This window comes from Struthio camelus, chromosome 1 (assembly GCF_040807025.1).
Source record: "Struthio camelus isolate bStrCam1 chromosome 1, bStrCam1.hap1, whole genome shotgun sequence".
Classification (NCBI taxonomy): Eukaryota; Metazoa; Chordata; class Aves; order Struthioniformes; family Struthionidae; genus Struthio; species Struthio camelus.
This window is the reverse complement of record NC_090942.1, coordinates 214,514,514-214,538,024: the sequence shown is the minus strand read 5'-3', so window position 1 is coordinate 214,538,024 and position 23,511 is coordinate 214,514,514. Positions and strand designations below refer to the sequence as shown.

The window sequence follows — 23,511 nt, the reverse complement described above, 5'->3', positions numbered from 1 at the left end:
GGTGGTTGATCTCGGTTGTATTTTGAGCTACTCTAAGTGTTCATCACTTGCCAGGGATTAATCTGACCACAGATTGCAAAGAGGAACAATTCTATGCTTCTTCAGTAAAGAAATAAAAAAATTTTCCCTTGTGCCATTTCATCTCTTGGCCACTTCCACTGGGCTAAATACTGATTACAATTACGCTTAAAAGAGGAACTTTCAAAAGCAGAAAGTCCTGATAGTTAGTCCTGATTTGTTCCTGATAGAACAAATTAGCCTTTAAAATAGTATTTATGCATTGCTTGGTGCACAGTCTGGAGGCATATTTATTGTGGAGATACACGTATAGCCACACAAGCTGTCTTGTGGGGCGAGGCCAGCAAAATAAGTATTTTATTGCGTTCAGAGAATCACAGTATCATCATCCAGCGATTAAGGCTGATTTGGCAGGACCGGAGCTGAGAATCATAGAAGCCAGGGGCAGCCCTGAGGCTGAGGGTGGGAGGAGGAAGAGGAGGAGGAAGGCGGCGGCTGCTTGCCTGCACTCCTTACTGACCGCAGAGCTGCTGGCCACCACGGTACCATATGGCCGGGAGCAGGACCACCCTCCGCATGTGGCTGGGCTGCCCTGGACTGCTGGGCTGTTTCTTACTGGGCTTACTCACAGGTGAGTGCAGAGCCACGGGGACTCAGCCTACAGTCTTTGCCCTCTGCAGATTTTTATGTGCAAACCCTGCTGTGAATAGCAATGTGAACCCATCAGCAAGCTTTTACTGCTTTTCAGGGACTTTGTAAAGTACTCACTTGCCCCACTGTTTTCTAAGAGGTTGTTCTTCTCTCTCTAGCAATTTGGGCGTTTGGGGGCGTGAGAAGAATGCAGCAGTCACATGCTTCAGCCCAAGATGAGCCCTGATGAATGGGCAGCTTTCCGTAACAGGCATTAAAAGAGGAGAGATTAGTGGAAGAGCTTGACACTTTTGTGACTGCAAAAACTCCAGGATTTTTTTTTCATTTGTATGTCCTGATTTTTACTGCAGCTCTATTTAAATGCTCCTATTCAGTTTCTGTCTTAGAAATTAAGGTCAGAATGAAGAGGAGGAGGAGTTTTGACTGACAGCCCAGAGTAGGGTTGCTGAAGTTTCCATCATGTATGGTGTACTTCAATAGCACATCAGATCCTCTTCTGTAGTCCCTTGCATCATTTGGTACTAAGTCACTATAAAATTGTATTTCTACATCTGCCTGCTTTATTTTTAAACTTGCATTGTAGCACACAATTAAGACTAAACCATGAAATAAAAATCTATGAGGGCTATTAAATATAAAAAGCATTAATTTGATTTAGGAGATCCCTGAACTGCTAATTTCTGGAGACTGACTTGGACAGGGAAATATCCTTATGTGCTTGTGCTATTCTTATACATTTCCCTGAATGTAATCTTTTGACCACTACCCAGAGCAGAGTAAGGTCAAAGATGGACCTTTGATCTGATCCAGTGTCATTTTATTATATTCAAATTGGTGCTACAAGTACATTTAAATCTTAACAGGTCATATATATTGTGTATGTGAGAACACATATGATTGGTTTTGTTGTGACAAATTCTCCATTTTGACATTTTCTAGTTAAAATAGCAAAAGGATTTTTTTTAAGGGCAAAGTAATATGTTTGACATCATCCTCCCATCAGATTTATGGCACCTGAAATATCTTTGACTGTTCAAAATTGACTAAGATCCCAGTTAATTTATTCCTCTAATTTTTAAATAGTCTAAGCTCCTTTCCCCAAATTCCTAACTATTACAATGCTGGCAGAATGGCTGTTGAGTCCTATACCTTCACTTTGAATACACTCATGCGTTTATTTTTAAATAGATGTATAAATGAAGTGGGAATTTCATTATGGGTATGAGAAGTCTAATCCTCCCCCTGTGAATAGGTAAATCACCAGTTAAGATGTAGTTTAGAGATTAAAGACAGATGAACTTTACTTTAAAAAGGGACTATTATTACCAGACATTTAGGGTATGCTTTTTTTAATTAAGTACATCACTTTTATGCAATTCAGAAAACAGAGTATATTTTACTTTTCTATTTCACTTCTGCATTTGAGTCAGCAAACACTGACAGAGGGTGCTCTGAGCCCTGTTCATCCTGTTGAATTTAATGAGACTGTTTAATATTTTAGGTTGCATATGGGCTTAAATATGTGAGGAGTGGGGCTCTTGGTAAGTAGGATGCTTTTCAAATGTGTTTTAGGATGGTTTACAAAACCAACTGAGAAAGCAACCACCTCAGCAGATGTCTATCAAAATGTGAGACAGAAGCTTATGGCTGAAATGAAAGCAGAAAACATAAAGCAATTCCTTCGGTAAGCCCTGCGCGCCTTGATTTTCAAATAATTTTATCAGTCACAAATGTCAGAAAATGGTAACATCAGCTCCAAAAAATAGTCTTTGAAAGCAGTGCTATTAGGGTACTTTGGAATTGCTTGTTTTGTACAAGGTGTTTGGGAAGAGGAAGAGGGAGGGACTCACAACCCTTCCTTCCCCTTCATTTTTGAAGTTAACTTTTCAGAATTGTTGTGCTCTTAAGTTTACTTCCTTCAAGCAGTATAGAGGAAATGGGAGACCTAGAGAATGCAAAAAAAACCCTTGAATTAAATTTCTATTACTATTTTCGTTTTGCCATATATAGTTCCTGTTTTGTGATATGCACATGAAGATTGACGTATTTTAAGGAATTAAAAGACTTGCATAGGTAAAACTCTTATCTCTTTGCAAGTTACTTTAATAATATTTATTTATAATAGTAAAATATTTCAGAATATTCTACATGAATTGCTGCTAGTGCTTATCATGCCTTTTTCTGTTATGAAGATTTTCCATAGTCTTAATTTAAAGTAATATAACTATCTATTTTTTCCTCACGAATCTTGGAGTGCAAACAGTTTGTACAAGTACAAAGTTTACATGGCACTGAGTTGCATGTGTAGTTACAAGTCATAATTCCTGTAGTGCAGTCAGACTGGATAATGTCTTTTAAAGTGGGTGCTTGATACCCCATGATATCCTGTCTTCTCATTCAGAAGCCACAGGTCCCTGTCCAAGTACAGTATGTGTACACGTTTGATTAAGGCTTGCATGTTGTAAATTGAAATAAGGTATGCTTATTTCCATCCTAGTGCATCTGTATAGTTCTTTCAAAATATCTAAAATGCTAAGTACATAGAAGTACTTTCTTGCTTTTACTGTGTGTTTCACTGAAAACGAAAACAATCCTTCTTGTGCATATTTGTGTCTTCTACAGAGAAACAAATATATCCACACAGAAATTCACAAAAGTAACCTCTGGTTAGTAACATGTTGGTATTCAGCATGTAACTCTGCAGCTGCATCATGAACATCAAAAGATTACTGACAAATTTGATGTCTGTACATTTATTCTAAAGCCCAAACCTTTCATTTCTACCATGAATTAGCTCTTTAAGTGTATAGGCAGTATCTTATCTTATATTTGTTGCTTTCAGTGAGAGAGTCCCTGAAGATTATGTTTGAGCCAGAGTCTAGGTAGCATGCACATTGAAGACAGCATGAAAATAGCTCTGCAGTTATGCTAAAGTTTCTTGGCTCTAAGTTAGTAATGGTATTTGGTTTGTCTGCTTGCTTTGATGATGGGCCAAATACTTCGTAACCATTTTTTTCTAAGTTCAAACAAAAAGTAGGAGCTGCAGAAAAATTTTATTATCGACTATCCAAAAACTTTTTTTAAAGCTTAAAAAACTATTAACTGCATAATTTTGACACATAATTTTAGCTTTTAAAACTACTCGATCCACTTCTATTAAGTCGAGAAAACAAACAGTAAGTATCAGAAAATGCAGACATCTTGACCTTAGCATTTAACCATAGCTCTGCAAAAGATGAAACTATTTGGAGGTGAAACACTGAAATAAAACACGATATTCAATCGTGTTGCAATTCAATAATATTCAATTAGTTTGGGGACTGGAAGTTCTAAGATGTATCAATTAAGTCTATTTATTGAATGATGTCACTACATGGCAGAGCTGAGTTTGTTTTGGGTGCCTTTCCTGCTTGCTTCTATACACATACACACTGGGATTGTTATAAATTTAAATTTTGAAATTTCTGAATTTATAGTGCTTTCCAGGGTAATAATTGGAACATCATTGTCATTTTTAGTGTGTTTCTTTTGTGTAACATTCCTGATGTGAGATTTCCTGTTACTGTAGTTTTTATTTAGGAATTACCTATGGCAGGAGGATTTTTTCTGAGGCCGTTAGCCCCTGTTGTTATCTCATAATTCATTTACAGAAGTGAATACCCCATAATATCAGATCAGTCCTGTGTGTACCTCACTTTCTTGACAGTTCAGTAGACGTCTCTTTTGTATTTTGTGTGGTGTGAAAAGAGGAAGACTGTTCCAGGAGCTGCTAGTTCAGAAATCTCTCACTTATTTCAGTATATTTTTCCTGCTGGCATATCTGTAGTATATAAAACTACAGTACTTATGGAGCTATAACATACTTAAAATACTTAAAGAATTAAAATGCAAGAAGAGGACAGGCAACGAAGGAGGAATGTAAAAGCTCTGTTCAGGCACTTGGACAGGAAATCAGGATGGCCCATGCCCAGCTGAAACTAAAGCTCAAAAGGGATTGCAAGGGTAACGGGGAAGGATTCTACCAGAACGTTGGTAACAAAAGGAAGTTCAGAGGAAATATGAATCTGTTATGTTGATTGACACAGGAAAGTCTGAAGTACTCAATACCGTTTTTGCCTTGGCGAAGGTTGCTTCCAGACCTCTGTGTGTACCAGCAGGAGGGACAGTCAGCAGTGGGGAGCAGAAGGTTAGGGTCAACTTAGAGAATCTAGGTGTATTCAAACCCAGGGGCCAGATGGCGTTTGCTGAAAGGCCTGGGTGTTACGATTGCAAGGCTGCTGTCAATCATGTATGGGAACCTTTAGTGATTGAGAGAGGTCTCTCATGACTGAAAAAGGCTAATGTGCTCACTTTTGAGAAAGGAAAGAAGGAGAATCTGGGGGACTGTAGGCTGGTCAGCTTCACCTCAGTCCCTGAAAAGTTTCCAAACACATGAAGGACAAGAAGATATTCAGGGACAGTCAGCATTCATTTATTGTGTAGCTAATCACACTGATCAGAGTGATTGCCTTCCACAAGGAAATGACTGACTGTATGGATGAGCAGAGACGCTACAGTGGATGTAACATCCTTGACTTTAACAAGGCCTTGGACATTGTCTCCCACAGCATTCCTATTTGGAAGCTGAGAAACTGTGTACTGGAAGAGCAAATTGTTGGGTGGGTTGAAAATTATCTGAACTGTCCGGTTCAACTGGTACTAATCAATTATATTTGGTACCATTTTTTAGTGCGAATTAATGATACCTGACATCCAGTAGGCAGCCAGTAACAAGTGACCTGTTGGGAATCCAAGGGTGGGTATGCAGTACTCAGCTGACTGATGAGCATTCACCGTTAGTCAATTTTTCACTGGGCCAGACAAACTGTGGAAAGATTTGTGTGGGGTAGCCCAGAGGTGCTGGAAGTTATTTCTGACCATTTAACACTGTTATGTAGTGTATCTGATCTGGATGTAAATATTGTTAATAAGGCTTATATTATTCAGGCTTTTGATTAAGAAAAAATAGGAACAAATAACTCTATTCAGATAATTTGACGTAATGATTTTCCAGTTAAACTTACTAAATATGTTTTATGCCAACACTAAATAAATCCATCATTCTGATATCAGAATTATTTGGAGGGTTCCTTTCTGAATGTGTAGCCTTTCTGTATCTTTTGTGCTCCTTGCACACTGTTCACATTCTTTTGTTGAATGTCATTGATACTGATTTTTGTTGCTTTTAGGTAGTTGTGGCTATTTCTGTTATACAAAGCAAAAAGCTGATCTGACTTATCTTAGGGCCTCAGGAAAAATCCCCTGCTCTAACTACCCTTAGTGCTTATCCTGACTCTCTCTGACAAACAATCTTGTTATGCAGCTCAGACTTTAACCATAACAACTTACTTTCTGTGCACGTGGCGTGAAGATAAGCTTTAGAAACACTGATCCAGCTTGGCCGTTCTGTTTCTCCGAGCTTATTGCTTACTGGTGATTTTCTATTTTCTAGTTCCTTTACGAAGTTTCCTCACCTCGCAGGAACAGAACAGAATCTTTTTCTTGCCAAACAAATTCAAGGCCAGTGGAAGGAATTTGGACTGGATTCAGCAGAACTAGTTCATTATGATGTCCTTCTTTCCTACCCAAATGAAACGCAGCCAAACTACATTTCAGTAATTGATGATCAAGGAAATGAGGTGATATTTTTAATGATGAAACTATATTTATGTAAGATTGCTTTAAAGAAACAGTGTCTTCTTCTGCCTTCCTACCTCCTCATCCCAGCATTGTGTTTTATAATGTGGTGAAAAATCCAGTGCAAAGGGGACTCGTATTAAGAAATGAGTTTTCCAGGCCTTTCAACAGAACAGAGCAGAGTGACTGGAATCTCAGTGCCTCTGACAACAGAGGGAAACTGAGATTTAGGGAGGATGTTGTGAACAGACAGAGACTTAAAACCAGTAAGCCCTAACATGTAAAAATGACCGTAGTGGTTCAGATTAAGGATATATCTAAAATAGTATCTTGTTTCCATCAACAGCTTTACGTGACTGCACAGGGAAGTTTAAGAACAAGGAAACATATCTGATGCATGCATTCTTCCAGTGTCAAGCTGTTTTCAGCTCAGGGCTTCTCTGAGCCAGATGCAATTAGTATTTTAAGGACCCTCATTAGATCTCTCTTTCAAACACTTGCCCAGTCTCTATGTGAACACTTGTACAATTTTTACTTCTACAACATGCTGACATGAGTGCCACACAGCTGCTACCCACTGCATGAGTTACTACGTCCTTTCATTTGTTCTGAACCTGATCCTACTAGCTTCCTTTGGTGTCTCCTAAGTCTAGGGTTGGAAGTAATACTGAGCAGTCATTCTATAGCCACCTTCTTCATTGTGTATATCCAGGAAAATAAAGATCTAGAAGTAAAATCTGCCAAGGAGCCTGAGTGAGGAAGGGAGTTAAGACTACCAGGGGAACAGGGTAGCAGGGAGGTAGGAACTGGGTAGAACCTGGGGAGTTTGGGCACAGGGATAACAGAAGTTTAGAGGTAACAGGATGGGGAGATCCCTACAGAAACTTTCTGTCCTCACACAGTCTCTCAGCTGGATCTCACAGGGTGACAAAGAGTAGAGGTAAACCTTGAAACAACATACTTGTTATGGATAGTGATGAAAGACAGCACATTTACCTGGAAAGTATCTACTAAAGAGTATCTACCAAAGAGATAAAGAGATAAGTAATAATACAGGTGGGAGTATCCACCAAAAATGCCTATAATGATGTGGATGACTTTTTACTATCACCATCTCTTGGCATTTTTCAGCTACTTCTTTCCTTAGGTTCGGTCATTGATTCATGAGCCTCTGGTGACCAGTGATCTATCTCTCTGTGTTCCTATATGCATTCTCTTATGAAAATTAAACTATATATCACTAGCTAGTTTTTATTTGAATTTATGCCTGCTTTAGTTTTTTTTTTTTTTTTTTTGCTAATAATTTATGTAAACCAGGAATGGTTTATGTAAATCGTTTGCAGTAACCAAACTTACTATACAAACTTGTGCCTGGAGGTGGAGTATTTAATCAAAGACTTCTGGTTTTGATTGGTAGATTTTCAATACATCATTGTTTGAACCACCTCCTCAAGGATATGAAAATGTTACTGGTATTCTGCCACCATATAATGCTTTTTCAGCACAAGGAATGCTAGAGGTAAGAAAAAAAATTACAGCACAGTATTATTAGTTGAAGTCATATTTTGAGAAACCCTTGCTGGGACAGATTGTTCCAACTTCTGAAAATATTTCTTGTAGTAGTTTTAATTAACCATTAATATAATGGTTAATTAACAACTAGAACAAAAGGACAGCTAGGCCACGTACTGTGTGAAGGTCTGAAGTCTCCTGTTAAAAAAAGCTCTCTCAAAGTGCTAGAAATGTGAATCACATAATGAATTAAAGGCTTTTATCTTTATGGAAAATGTTGGATACATCTCAGGTTACTCCCCATTACTCAATCACGTGGAAAGGTGCTACATAAGTCTTAAGAAGAAATAGCAATATATAAATCAGTTAGGAAAACACTTTAGATTAGGGGTATGTCTTGAAAGACTACAAAATTTATCATAGAGGAATCAATCAGGGGCAACATTACATTGCATAGATGGATAACATTATTTAAGAGGGAGTGTTTGTGTATACTATCTATGTAATGAGTAGCGCTGTTCCTTACATATATGCCTTCTGTGGCATGGCCACAAACTTTTCAAGTCTGGCAAAGTCCACTGTTTTAGTTTTAAACCTCAGTGGACAGGGCTGCTGTAAGTGCAGGAAAGTGCAGAAGGGTCAGTAGTTTGAACCAAGACTTCCTATAGAATATTATGGAAATCTTTTACTATTATTTCTATGGGAACTCTGGTCTGCAGAAATGCAAAGACTTAACTATATCATACATACTGAATAAAACTGCGTATCTGTGAAAACAGATATTCTGTTTATTGAATGACCAGTTGCCGTGAAACTGCTTTTTTTTCCTGTGCAGGCAGATCTAGTATATGTGAACTATGGCCGCACTGAAGATTTTTTTAAGCTGGAGCGTGAAATGGGAATTAACTGTACGGGAAAGATTGTCATTGCCAGATATGGGAAGATCTTCAGAGGAAACAAAGTAAGGGTTGTGTTTTATGTTTTATTTATTTTATTTTTTATTTTTTTAATTTATTGTTTCTGACACTGCTCGTAGTAGAAACAGCAGGAGTTAATGAGGACTGTAAGTTGGAACACGTAAGCAGAAGGACGCCTGCAATCTAGCCAGTATGACTATGTTCTAAGAATAACTTCCAAAACAATAAGAACAGATGAATGTATTAAACTCCTGAGAAGGAGGTGACTGCAAACTCCTTAGGCAGTTCTTGTGAGAGATTACTTTAGGGAACCAAACAGATTTTACAGCCGGGTCTGTTACTACTTTTCCTCCACAGAGCTGCAGTATTTTGAAGATGTAAGAATTTGACAAGGAACCTGAGGCACAGAGTTTAAATAACAAAATTATCTGACTTTAGACAACGACTCCAACAAAACTGAAGGGTTAGTGGATTAATAGGGATAATGGTCAGTACTGTGCCTCTGTTTTATGCCTTGTGCTTTATCTCATAGCCTTGAGCTATGACAAAAGGTGTGACACACATGAGCATACTCTTTTTCACTGTGGTGTGTTCTTCTGCTGAGTCTGTGATCATTTTAACTCTTCCACGACGATGACTTCTAAAACTGTCTCACCACGGGAAGTATGTTGCAACATTCAGATTTATGACTGTATTAAAAAAAGATCATTTGACATATCTTAAAAGCAAATCATTTCACAGGTTAAAAATGCCATATTAGCAGGAGCCCAAGGGATCATACTTTATTCAGACCCTGCTGACTACTGTGCCCCAGGAGTAGATGTTTATCCAGATGGCTGGAACCTTCCAGGTGGAGGAGCCCAGCGTGGGAATGTATTAAACCTGAATGGAGCTGGGGACCCTCTAACACCAGGTTATCCTGCAAAAGGTGAGTGAGAGATCTCTGGATCATCATGTTCTTTCTAAACTGGTGCTGAAAGTTATTGTGTCACTAGAAATTCATTCTTTTTTCCAGTACAATGCAAAGACACAAGCTGCTTAAAATGATTTTTAGCAGAAATTTGTTCTCCTATTGCAGATCAGGTTCTATCTGTATGTCATTTCAACTGGTTGCTTTGAGTTAGGAAGAGAAAGTTTTTAGTAAAATCTCCTTTTATGTGGTACCAGCCTTATAACTCATTGGAAAACAGGATGTGGATTGGTTTACAGACTACAAAGCAGTAGAAAATTGCTGAGAATTTATGGTTCTTTTAAAATTTCTGTCTTTCTCAGACCGATGTAAACTAGATTATAGTCTAACATCAAAGAGGAGTAATAGCTTTGCTTAGAGGTACATTTCCTTGCTCATCCTAAATTCCAAACAGAAACACAGTTTAAAATTCAACTTACAGGGAGTAAAATTTCTGTATTAAAAGACAAACCTGGGGTCTTTTGAGATTTGGCACAATATGTATGTCTAGCCCTTGCAGGCAGCCTGAATTATGTCTGAACTGAGGTGCCTACCAATCCCATCTGCTGACAGGATGGGAACACAGGGATGCTTCTAGAAAGCTCAATGGTTTATGTGAGCACTGTTGGGGGCATAAAAGACAACACCAGAAGGATTAACAGGATAGACTGGGTGTGCTTGGCCCACAAGATTCCCGAGTACCACTGCTTGTCTGGGGTATAGGTAAATGCATCTGTGGGTATCTTCTGCAGCCTGACAACAGGCTGCACAGGAGCCGTCTTCCCCTCACACACCAGCTGGTTTATCCCATAGTCAGTTTTGAGGATGTGCAAGTATTGTGGATGGGCAGCAAATCTGACCTTGTGCTGAAAGTGGAGGCTTCTAGTTGTGCGGATGCACTATTGAGTTTGAGCTCTGTCTTATTACAACATTTTAGTTTCCTAGAACTGGTGTCTAAGAAGTGATTTAAGAAGTAGAGAAGTAATATGTGTTTGTGGCTGCTGTGTGGCTGCGTTGTTCAGAAGTAATTCCGGTTTGGTGGAAGTTGATAGCAACACTAAGACTTGGCATTTTGTTCTGTTTTCTCAGAGTACACTTTCCGGTATAAGGTTAAAGAAGGAGTAGGGATTCCTAAGATCCCAGTTCATCCCATTGGATATCATGATGCAGAAGTATTATTACGGTGAATATGCATCCTTCGTCTTTAACAGAATTTAGTATTCACAAATATACAGCACAATTCTTTCATACTAAGATGGTAAAATCCATGCTGTTACTTGTATTTATTGTTCTTTTATAGTGGTGTACGCTGCAGAAAACATGAATAAATAGCAACTGCCTGCAAGCCTTCTATGGAAAAACAAATTTGCCTATGTTTTGTTTTTAAAGAACAATGTAAAATCTAGTGAACTGTAGTAAGAAGATAGAAAATTAAAAACCCCTTTCCTTGCTTTCTTTTAACCCAACCCAATTATATATTTAAAAAGGCTAAGCACTTATGTTAGTTGACAGGCCTTTCCTTTTTAATAAACTGTACATAATTATCTTGTTTAAGTTTATGGGGAGATTTCAAAGCAATCAGTTAATGGCATGATATGTGTCTTAAAGAATTTTTGTATACCCACCTTGTCTTACATACAGTAACCATTACAGGAATTTCTTGTTTTAACCTATTGATCAATTACATTTGTCCTGGTTTTCGCTTAACAGTGCAATGGGAGGACCTGCGGCTCCAGACAGCAGCTGGAAGGGAAGTCTCAATGTGTCTTATAATATAGGGCCAGGGTTTGCACACCACTTTTCTACAAGGTCTGTTTGAATACTCATCTATTTATCTGATATTGAAAAAAAATCTTAACAAAAACAAGGCTGTGAAACAGTACCTCTAGAGAAATATTCTGAAGAAATTAACTTCCTTCTGAGTGGGAAATACGCAGTGATAATGATTCGGATTTGAAAATAAGTGGAATGGTCAAAACTATGGGTTTACTCAGTGTCCCCCAAAGTCAATGGAGAGAGATTCAGGGGGTTTAAATCAGATTCTGTTATTTCCACCTCAGTCCTAACTTTAAGAATCAGGTAGAGTTTCACTGGTGCTTTTAAAAATGGCTGGACAGCAGAAAGTGGCCATTTTCTATTACTGTTGAATGAACCTAAAACTTCTCCTCACTTATTCTTTCCTTCCTGTTTCTGATGATTGAGGCAACAATAGAACAATCACCTTGTTGTGATGAAAGAGGGAAGCACTGGCTTTTCAGTAGTTCTCCTATATGTGTTTTTCTCTTGTCCAATGGAAGCCTCCCAGGACTTCTGTGAACTTAGAGCTGTGAAGTTTGTGAAACGCTTTCGGAGTACATCAATTGTTCCCCAAACCTGGCAGGCCCATAGCTGAAAGCCCTAAATGCTAAGACGGCCAAAGAACACAAAGCGTCTTGTTGATTTGTTTGGGAGAAATTGGACTTCAACCAGTTGGATTAGCAATAATGTGTTTACTGTTTGCATTTTCTCAGATCTAGTGGAGAAATAAAACTAGCCAACTCTCCAGCGCTAACAGAGTGGCTCTCTAGCAGACTGAACCATGTAGCAATTGTTGTGGGCTGTCAGGGATTTGGCTGGTTGTCAGGGAGCATCACAGTAGTTCCTTCTCATTTATAAATGATAAGCTGTGATAGATAAAGCTAAAGGTCGCTTTCCTGTAGAAATGTGTAGGATAAATTAGTTGCAGTTGGCATGAGATGTTATTCCATGAGGAGTACGGCAATGGGCGGTGTGTAATAATGATGCTTCATTATCACTGCTCCACCTCATGCAAAAAAAAGAGTCTGAATAGATAATTGTATAAAGACCTCATTTATCATCAGTCTTTCTTGCTGTGTTTTAACAGCAAACGAAAATGAGTAAGCTATGAAAACAAGTAACAGAACACATTTGACAAAATTAAGGCAGTGTTTTGAACGCCTTGAAGAGCAATAAAACTAAGCAGTGAGAAAAGAAACCATGTGATCCATCAGCAGAACATCTACATGGGAAATATTTTGGAATGCACTTTTTGACGTCTTCCTACTTGATAGTGACACAGTTTTCTAAATATTATAGGCTGTTCCTACATATACTTCTCTATCAGAGTACCGCCATATCCAAATCAGTCTTTCGAGTCTAAGTAAAGAGTCACTTGCACATGAAAAGTGCGCAAGTATTTACAAACTCAAGGCATTGATGTCAGTTATTTTCTGGGCAAAGATCCAATAGCTGTCCTGAAGTAGCTTTTGATTTTGACAGTTATGTAGATTTGCTGCTGAAAAGATGACTTCAGATGTGAAACTCTTGAAGTTTTGCCAGACACAAATAAAAGCATAGTTGTTTGGTGTTTTGCTTTTTTTTTCTACAAGTTAAAGAAAGTTTGAATACTCCGTTATTTTCACTTCTCCTGAGTTTCCTTTCTTTTTATACCTTTTTTTTTTGTTTGTTTTGGCAAAGCTTGATTTTGATCTGCTGCCCTAAACAGAGATTTGAATTTATTCATGAATGAATAATTACAATGATCATTTCTCCAGTTACTATCTTGTTACACTTAATTGTGCTGCAGAAGCACGACATATTCTTTATAAAAATATGTATCTCCGCAATTATCATTTTTGATCATTTAAATATATTTTTAATTACTGTATATGCCTGCCAGTTTCCTCCTGTAATTTTCAAGTATTGACTCCCATAAGTGCAAATTCAATAAATTATTTAAATATTTGAAAATGTATAGATGAGTTCTTATGGCATCTTTATGTGAATAGTTTAATCTGAAATAAAAATGGGATACTGGTGCAACATCAGGGATTAGATCAATGCAGAATATACAAAGCAGAGCAGGCACACAAATTTACTGGCTTACAAACTCTTACACTGAATTTTTATTGTCCTCTCAAGTCAGAGATGGTTACTCCACACTGCTTTTCATTTCAGAAAAGTCAGAATGCATGTTCAAACAAACAATAAAATAACACGAATTTACAATGTCATTGGCATCCTCAGAGGAGCGATGGAACCAGGTGAGCGTCAGGTGCTTCGGGATTTTAATTTCTTCTTTATTTTATATTTGGTGAAATTGTTCTCATGTTGCAAGAAACTACAAGTTTTTGAGATGACCAGATAGTACTGGAATCTGAGAAATCCTTAACACCTTGTCCTTCCCTGCCCTCACAGTATTGACATTCCTAAGAATATATTTGAATGAGAATGTTAGAGAGACATTTATCTTAAAAATAAATCCCTATTGCTGATATTAAGCCTTATTTTCCTTTTGACACAAGTAGGGGTGGAATCAAAGGAAATACAGGTAACCTAAATGCATTTTGGATTAAGGATTTTTTTTTTTTTTCCAGATAGGTATATTATTTTAGGAGGTCACAGAGACTCCTGGGTATTTGGTGGTATTGATCCAACTACTGGGGCTGCTGTTCTTCAAGAGATCGTTCGGAGTTTTGGTAAAATGAAGATGGAAGGTAACTTATTTACTAAAGAGTTTAAAGGATGGGTATGGAAAACCAGCACCTTGGAGGTATTTTGTTGAATATTCCCATAAGCAGTTGTGTTAATTTAACTTTTCACCTCTACAGAAAGTAGTATTTCTCATTATGAAACAGGCAGATTTATTGAAGAGCTGCATAACTAGCATTGAATCTTAGTTGGTTGAAGTTGTTCTCTCATGTCTCTCATCAGTGTAATGTTATCCTTTTAGTTGTATGGACTGAAAATGTTAGATTACAGGAAATGCCTCTATAGTAGTACTTTCAATTCAGGAATTTAGAGGGGATTTTCTTATTGCTGTATGACTTAAGTGTTAATTTTTTAAAAAGTGATTTAGTTAACTGTGGTGATCTTTAGTTAGACTTCCTAAATTTAAGTCTAATTTTCAAGTTTAACTGTGTATTGACAGGTTGGAGACCTAAGCGAACTATTATTTTTGCTAGCTGGGATGCAGAAGAATTTGGATTGTTGGGTTCCACAGAATGGGCTGAGGTAAATGAAGAACAGTATAAAGAAAGCGTAACTGGGAAGTCTGTTGCAGGCAGGCCCAGTCTGCCAGTGATGTCTGTCCCTAGTCTGAAATCAGTGGGTTCAAGGTAACATTGGAGCATGACAGACTCCTCTTCAGGAGCTGTGACCCTCCCTTATGTATTTATACGAATGGCCCATCTAACTACTCACAACAACACGAGCGCACAAGCTCTTCTAAAATTTAAAAATCTACTTTGATTCAAAACTAGTGTCCCTTAGTGGTCTCTGTCCTGTGTGGAAACCTCTCCCTTCATTCAACAAAATGATAGCACTGTATATAATCTAAATTGATTTATTCTCTCACTTTCTACTTCAGAAATTCCTTTTGTTTCTATAAAGTAAAGTTCAGATCATGCCTCTGTGATCCGTAAGCACACCAAATTCTTTGCATGGAAATGAATCCTCTTTGGCAAATGAAAAAGTCTGTGATCTTTGGTTTATGGGAAGTTAGATCAGAAAAGCAAAATTTAAAGTTTCTCACTAATAATTGATTTTAAGATAAAGTGTTGGAATTAAAACTTCATGCCAGCTAAACTCCATGGGTAGCAAAAGTATACTGTGTATAAAACTTTTATTTGTGCATTCTTTATCTGCCCATGTATCTACACATATTTAGATGTTGTCAATACGAAAAGCACAGCTGTTTTTAAACTCTGAGGAACAGGAAACAATGATACTTAAAATATCAATATCCGTTAAGCAAGTCATGAGTAAATTAGGAGCTCTTTTTGTTTGATTTGTTCTCATATTGCTACCTCTGTTCTGTAATATTTTTAGTTTAATAATTTAGTATCTAGTAATCCTTTACTTCATGCAATGTCTTGAAGATTGAAAGATTAGAAAGTCATAAGCACAATTCATATTTGATATGAACATGCACAATATTTGAACATGCACATATTTGAAATGAACATGCACAATTCGTATTTCATATTTGTTCTTGTACTATTGTTTTCTTGCTTTATTTTGGCAGTGTACATTTGTCCTCTTTGACACCTAAATTAGATTCAGTTTCTCTAGAGACATTCCTCACAGCTTACATCCGTGTTTTCTGCAGCTGGCAGATCTGTCATCTTCTAAATCTTGAGGAAAATTAACCCGTTATATTCACATTGCTCTATGTAACAAGCAGACTCTGCAACTGTGGCAATTCCTTTTGTTACATAAGCAATCTTCGTTGCTTGTAAATGAAGGAATTTCTTTATTTTGCTAATATAATTTTGCACTTATGCAAGGCCACATGTATGTATACACATGCTTTCTCCCTCCATTCATTTTCTTTTGCAGAATTTCTTCTACTGTGACACCAAGTGCATTGTGGTGTTATCAATTACCAATGCAATTTGTAGTTCAAATAACTTAGCAATGATTAATTGGTTTATAAATTGAACAAATCAAATATCAATTACTAAACTAATTAGAATATCTATTACAAAGCCAAGACTTACTGATTAGAGTATCAATTTCAAACATAGTTACCAGTTTCCCAAAAAGAAGCATATGTGTGTGTATATATTTAGAATGAAAGAAATGCTCTCGTTGTCTCAAAACGGGCAATCAAATTCAGTTTAATAAGAAACGTCAGTGCTTTGACTCATCCCTTCTTGAAATGGGAGAGTGTAGAAATGAGAGCAATACCCAGTTTACCAGTGATCAAAAGATCAAAACTGAATTCAGTCCTGGGAGCTCACACGAGTAACTAGGGATGAAAATCACAGAGGAATTCTGGATCACCTCACAGTCATGTGTTGCAAGTTGAAAAAGCAGTTGCAGTTCAACTTGATAATGTGCCATAGTTTCTAAGCACAGGAAGTGTACAGTTAAAACACAGGTATAACCTTATCTTTGCCCTGTGGCGATACTGTTCAGTAAGTCTCCTGTTCCATCTTGCTTATGTGTGATGAAGGGAAAAGCATCTACATTTCATGCACCTGAAACAAATTAAGAAGTCCCAGAAAGCAGGAGTGCATTTCGTGTGCCCAGATCATTGACCCATCCGCAAACATTAATATAATTAGTAAGGTACATAGCACTACTTATCCTGACTGGATTCTTAAATGGAATGCTGTAAAAAAGAATGTACTTAACGTGCTCTTGACGGAATGTCAACAATTAAAATTAACAATTATACTTCTACAACCTCAGGAAAATGCCAGAGTCCTCCAGGAGCGAGCAGTTGCATACATCAACACCGATTCTTCTATAGAAGGTGTGTCTTTTGCTTTTAAACTCACTGTACTTCCCAGATGTTAATTTTAATATTTCATTCTCTATTATTTATTGCATCCAGAGCTGGCAAACATAAGACAGATGATATGAAATTGAGAATAAATGTAACAAATGTAAAATTGAGTGGTGAGAGAGATCATTTAAATTTTTGTGTTGTTTTCTCCTTACAAGTAGCACCCTCCGTGAACTCCAGCCCACGTGTGCTGAGTCCAGAAGGTCTGCTGAGGGAATATAGTAGTCTAGGCTAAAGAATCAGGCAGTCTGAATTTGAAACTCTTTCTTAACTCCATTAGCTTCAATATACAATTACAGTTTCAGTATGTGTAAGGCAGGGCTCTTTGTGCTGTGTGTGCAGCTCCAGCTCTTTTTACTGTGGACCGATAATATTTTGGGGCACTATCATTTATTACAATCTCAAGAAAATTTGTGCCAAGGCACTGGGCTTAGATTTTGTGGAGGTAGGAATTCATTTCTGTGCTTTGGGCCACTGCTGTCACCTGTACTTTGCTTGGACTGTGCAGAGAGTTACTTATGTATCATGGCAGAAGTCTCCTGGAAAAATAGGCACTCAAGAGTGTTTCCCAAAGAGATGACCCACCATTATTGGGCTCACTATGCCCTTCAAATTCTGTGAAGAACCTGGCATGCCAGCATGCTGCTTAGAAACTGAATTTTGGATGTTGCGGTCAGCACTATGACCTAAATTGGAATAATGAGAACGATAATATCTCTCTTAAATTATACTGAGTTTTGTTACAAAAGGGCTTTATTTGGTATCGTCTGTACTGAAATAATAGTCAGTGGAATCCCACGAGGCTGTCCTGCATCATGACATCAGTTACTTAGGGCATTGCTCTTCCCATGTTAAACCCAACTTATCTGGGCTTACAGCGTTTCAATACAATGTATATCGATAGGCATATTTAAGAAATCTTTTTCTTTCCGTCAACTGCAAATTCTATCTGTCACAAAGGGTTTGGAAGGAAACAAAAAGCCAAGCAGTTTCTAAATGCTGAAATGGTGTTGGGGTATAGGGAGAGGAGAGCTATTCTTCCAATTATGCAGCCTACATGCTGTGTAAAAAGTAGAGCAGAATTTCACGCCTAGAAGATCTCATGGATGAAATAATAGCTTTACAACCGCGTATTATTCTCAGCATGGGTTATAACACATATTTTTTAGCTGATTTGGAGCCAACATGCTGATGCATTAACAATTTGCTTCCAAATCTTGATTGTTCAGACATGTCTCTTACTCCAAGCATTAAAGAAAATGTGAAAGCAACACCACTGCAAAAGAAATATATAATAAGGAAAAAGAGCACCATGCTGCAATGTACTGTTTTATGTATCTTAACCATTTTTCACCTGACTCTAAATATTAAAATCTCTGGCAGAGCTATGCCATTCATATACCCTGGAGATTATTTTCTTTATCATCACGCATTTTCTACAGTGCTTCCTGTGCCATGTTTTAGAAAAGAAATAGTGGATCATCCTTTTGCACACTTTTGTGAGTCTAATTTCCGGTTCTCAAGTATAGACTCTCTTTGGTAACATTAGTAATGTTACCTGGTACTTTTTGCTATCATTATGGGGGTGTTGTAATTGTCGGTCTAGTCCTTTTACGAGTATGTCTTGTGCAAAGGATGACCCTTTAGTCTACAGCCATATCAAAATCTATTAACAGTGTTATCTCATAGCTTATGTTTTATTAAGACAAAGCCTTCTCACCCATCTTTGTTTTAGTCTGTATCTAAGGGGAGAGATGTTTTCCCAGCTGCTATTAGATGGCTGTAGTCTGTAGAGGAGACTACTTTACTCCTGCCTGCCTCCAAGATGGTAATTATTTCTTTTGGGTGGAGCCCTTTCTGCTAACTTCAGCATGAGAGACTCCAGCTAGTCTGACGTAGCCCTCAGGCAAAGTGGAAGCTTCATGGGTGTAAAGTGTAGAAGCCAGAGCCTGGTGGTATAGAGGAGCTTTAGAAGAGAATGGATGAAAACACTACTCTTCATCTATGTTGCCTCTTGTCTAGGTGAAGTTTAGTTCTGAAATACAGAAAGCCAAGTGTCTTGCTCTTACTCAGAAGATGGCCTATCTTCCAGTTACAGTCAGCAAAAGCATTCAGAAAGACCTCCTTATTGTAAGAGAAGTAGCCGCTTTGAACTTTAAAAATGTTGTAAGAAGTATGTTCTTCCTCCTGCACAGTTCCTGAATGCACTCACTTTATTTTTAAGAACTTCTTTTTATGGGATATTACCACTGCCTTCTGTTTAACATAAGCTTTGGGGAGCATGTGAACGAAAAGGGCTTGTAGCAAATGAAAGATAGTTGGGTGTATTTTAGAAATATGGGAAGGATTGATTACATTACTGTGTTGGTACTGTATTCAGTGCATCATTGTCATTTAGAGGCAGCAGCTTACACAACATGACCAAATAAATAGTCTGTTTCTGTATATATTCTGATGCGAGATCTACAATTTTTGTCTTAGAGTCAAGGAGAGGTTTGTCTAAGAAAAGACTGCAGGGCTTAATCCATTAAGAAGATAATGTTACTAATCCCAGCTGGTATGTAAGGGGAAGATTTCCATGTCTGTGTTTCATTTTCAGGCAACTACACATTAAGAGTTGACTGCACCCCCCTTCTCTACAAACTGGTGTATAATCTGACAAAAGAGGTACAAAATCAGACTGTCTATTATTTTTGACTTTCTGATAATGTGAAACTGCACGTTTATTGGATATCATATCTTGTGGCGGGGCTGGAAGAATCTTGATCCCACCAAAATCAGTGGCAAAACTTCTCCTCGTTGGTGTACAGTCCAGGCTCACAGATCTTCAGTATTCTTTGAAAGGCTGAAAGGTGTATCTTACCTACCTGGAATATTATTTGCAATGTATGGTATAAAAACCGAATAAAGACAAGATAATAAACCACTGAAGTTAGATTGTCAAAACGAGTAAGGAAATTCAAGGAAATAAATTGTGTTTTACGTTTCCATTTGAAGTGCAGAACAGAATCTATTGCTTTCCAGATTGGCTTGCTGCCTTTTTTTCCTGTCTGTTTGTTCTTCTTAAATCTCCTCCCTATCTTACTCAGACCTTGAGATACTGTATTATCAAAAGATTTAGCGGGCCTTACAAGACCACATGTATGGATGTGCTTGACTACAAGGGGTCTAGTTAGGTCTCCCTCACTTTCACCTCAGCGTGAATAATCACAACGCTATAAGACTGGGACCCACTAAGGCATGAAACTTTGTTGGCTGTATAAGGAGTTAACCAGATTAGGTACCTAGCATGAGCCATTGCACTATCCTCACGAGCGAGCATGAGCCAGTGCTATCCTCAGATCTGGATTCATCTCAATTAACTGAAGGCATCTGTGTCACGGTTAAGCAACTTAGGCTTCTTTTAAAGGCAATGGCTAGAAATAGGTGCCTTTAGATTGAGATTCATCTGACCAGATCTGGTTGTCCACTCTTGTACGTACACACCTCTCAAAGTACCTTTTTAACTATTAAAGGAGCAGAATCTGTGCTATAACTGCACTTGGTCAGATGGCTTCAGGTATTAGTCTCCCTTATAAGAATTGCATTCATTTTGAGTTATTTTCAAATGCAGGACATTTTCTTTTAACACTGGAAATGCTTTGGTGTGAATCTAGGGTGGTTTATCAATGCTATTCCTGTATTTTTCTTTTCTTCTCTACGTTTTATTTTCTTATCAGCTCATTTTATCTTACTCTTTCTCCCTTTCAGGGGAAGAAGCTATATTTATTCATATATTAGCCTTGACACTGTATGTACTGATAGGCAGTCTGTTTCACCTGTGAACGTTTCCACATCCCTAGTGCTGCAGGGCCCTGCTTAGTATAACTTACTTTGTCTGCGGCAATCCACTTATCCAGGGATCCGTATATCTGCAAAAGATAAGCGGACTAAAAATGCTCAGGGCTATAAATACTACCTCACTCTTTGATCTCAAGTCCACATTCAACTAATACTGACTTTGGGTAGAAAACGTCCATTAAAGTACCGTATGAAATTCTTGAGAGACTGGCTTTTTTGAGAATGTTCCTGCTCAATGTCATTTAAGCTTATAACAGCAGAAATGTAATATAAACAATAGAAAGCCTGATAGCTACTCCATAATTCCATGCTGTTTCCTTGCTGAAGAGTACCTAAGAAGTGCATTATGTTCATGTGTATACTTCTTCCTTCATTTATTGAGGGGATGGGTTTATAGTAGAGAGTTGTCAGTGGAAAGTCTGACTATTCCCTGAGTTCCTAAAAGCCACTGTTGGAACATCTTAGCTTTTTTTTTTTTTCTTATTCATTTGTTATAGGCAAACACAGTTACTTTTTTTCTGTTGTATCACAGAGCAGAATTCTGCAGCAACATTCTGATTCTCTTCTTCTCTCTGCTTTTTGTATTCATTCAAGGAACACTTTTCTCAGTTTTCTTCTGTCATTTTGTTTCTCCAAAGAATCTTATTTGCAGTGTTTTTTTCTTCTTACTCGTATTTTTCCACTGGCTCTCAAAATAAATTTGAGATAATCCTTTCCACATTTTTCTAGCATAGCACTTTCCTACCTTTTTTTACTGTTAGATCTGGGACCACCTCTCACCGTTACGACAAATAAATTCACGATCCGATTTCTATAGTGCTTGGGCACTAGCGTTTTCATTTCCCAACCATCTTTAATTGACTAGTGTTGATGTGTCACCAGAGACCTCCAGCGATCCTTTCTCTAAAACACTTATACTTGAGAACAGTTATGTTTTGATAGACTCTGGAAGATGTGAGGAATACCTAACTAGGATTGCATTTAGGAATGCATTTGTTTTTAGAAAGCATTGGGAAACTAGATGTATACAACAAGGCCTCAACCCTTTAAGTCTTTGCATGTCTTGGTAACCGGTTTCTTGAACAGCCAGAAGTCCTGTGCACCTCAGGAAGTTAGTATAAATGGAACTGAAATATTCCCTATACTTGCATTGGGCTTTTGCGTGGGATTGAATTTCATTCAGGAAGCGCAGTATGCAAAAGAGGCCCAGAGATGTGGGTGGAAATTATGCACGTCTGAAGGAAAGCGATTTCTGTTCAGATTGAAGAGTTCAATCTAGCACACCCATCCCAATATCTCTTTTCTATTCTTGGTTTTGAGTGAGCTGCTTCTCACCAAAACATGCAGGGTACACATGAAGTTCTGTGCTCCAGGGAGTTCTGCACTTAAAACGCCAGCATCTGCAATAGTCTGACTCAAATTCTCATATTTTCTTGATCACTTTTTGCCTTGCATTTATATTTACAGAACTCTGCATCTCCTCTTGAGATATTAGTGAGCTTACACTGATTCTAGATTTGGATCTAAGAAGTCGGTGAAAATTGTATATTTTACTTGACTCTCCGTGTTGTATGAAAAAGCTGACCAATGGTTTTTACATAACCAGAGGTGTCAAAATAACATCTCTGCCTTAGCATGGAGTACTATTCCCATAAGTCAGAGTTCAGCTTGCTTTTATGAATGTGCCATTTTCAGTTTAGCCCTAGAACTTGACCAAAGTGCCCTGGAAATGACAGCAGCCAAGCAGTTACTTCACAGCGTTGTTATTTTTCTGCTAGCTGCTGCCATAAACTCAGAGGTCAGAACTCCTGGAATTTTCAATTGGGAGTCTGTGTATTTTTCAATGCAGAATTTAAGTCCCTGCAGTACTGTGGAACCGTTTGCTTTGGCTGTGCACATTTAGGTTTTGTATTTGAAAGAAAGATTTTCCTTGTCTGAAAAAATAAACAAAAAAAAAAATCCCAATCCTCTGCCCATCACAAACAATTTTATAATAAAGGACCATGCCTGGCTTCAGCCATAACTATTAAAGACTGGTAAGTGTAGCTAGAGGCCAGGGACCAGAGCGTTCAATTGATCTGTAGCTCTGCCACAGATTTCCTAGCAACTCTGGTCAACTAATTTTGTACTGTTTCATAGTTTTCCCATCAGTATGATGAATATACTAATAATACTTATCTTTTCTAAAATGGTTACACAGCTTTCCATATTTTTAAGGTAGGGATGGGAAGTACATTTGTACATACAATGTCTTGCACAATAGGACTCCAATCTTTGTTGACTCCCCTTGACACTGCTGTAATGTAGTTAATGACTGCTTTTGACCCTTCCTTCTAGCATAATTCCTTTGTAGCCTTCCTACAGCAGAAAGCAGTCACATTTCAGGCTCAGCCAGCTGAGAGAATATTAGCGCTGCATGGGGCAAACTTCCAATGGCTTAGGGCTTTCTTCTTCCCTTGCCTGTGGAAAAGAGCACAGCTGGAGCAGCCTGGTTGCTGGAGCAGCTCCATAGCACTACATATGTATATGCATATGTACGTACACAATGCTATAATAAGGTGTGAAAAAAGTCTCAGAAATACCCAGGATTTTTCTAGTTTCCCCCAGAAAATGATGGGCTCCAGCTATTGATTGTCCTGTCTGTGGACAGTTCC

The 23,511-nt window shown here is 37.9% G+C and overlaps 1 protein-coding gene across 4 annotated transcripts in view; it reads left to right on the top strand.

The window, feature by feature from the left end:
- Positions 1 to 522: 522 nt before the first annotated feature.
- LOC104153279 (N-acetylated-alpha-linked acidic dipeptidase 2) overlaps positions 523 to 23,511 on the top strand; it is a 36,652-nt gene continuing 13,663 nt past the window's right edge. Inside the window, exons 1-13 of one of the 4 annotated variants that reach the window (XM_009689104.2) lie at positions 523 to 649; positions 2,242 to 2,353; positions 6,161 to 6,347; positions 7,763 to 7,864; positions 8,693 to 8,818; positions 9,516 to 9,702; positions 10,813 to 10,906; positions 11,434 to 11,532; positions 13,681 to 13,766; positions 14,100 to 14,219; positions 14,654 to 14,736; positions 16,921 to 16,984; positions 19,617 to 19,684. In XM_009689104.2, the coding sequence (XP_009687399.1) occupies positions 568 to 649; positions 2,242 to 2,353; positions 6,161 to 6,347; positions 7,763 to 7,864; positions 8,693 to 8,818; positions 9,516 to 9,702; positions 10,813 to 10,906; positions 11,434 to 11,532; positions 13,681 to 13,766; positions 14,100 to 14,219; positions 14,654 to 14,736; positions 16,921 to 16,984; positions 19,617 to 19,684 (1,410 nt within the window). In that variant the 5' untranslated portion in view covers positions 523 to 567. The remainder of the gene's footprint in view (positions 650 to 2,241; positions 2,354 to 6,160; positions 6,348 to 7,762; positions 7,865 to 8,692; positions 8,819 to 9,515; positions 9,703 to 10,812; positions 10,907 to 11,433; positions 11,533 to 13,680; positions 13,767 to 14,099; positions 14,220 to 14,653; positions 14,737 to 16,920; positions 16,985 to 19,616; positions 19,685 to 23,511) is intronic. The other 3 variants (XM_068930527.1, XM_068930526.1, XM_009689105.2) reach the window with 3 other exon arrangements.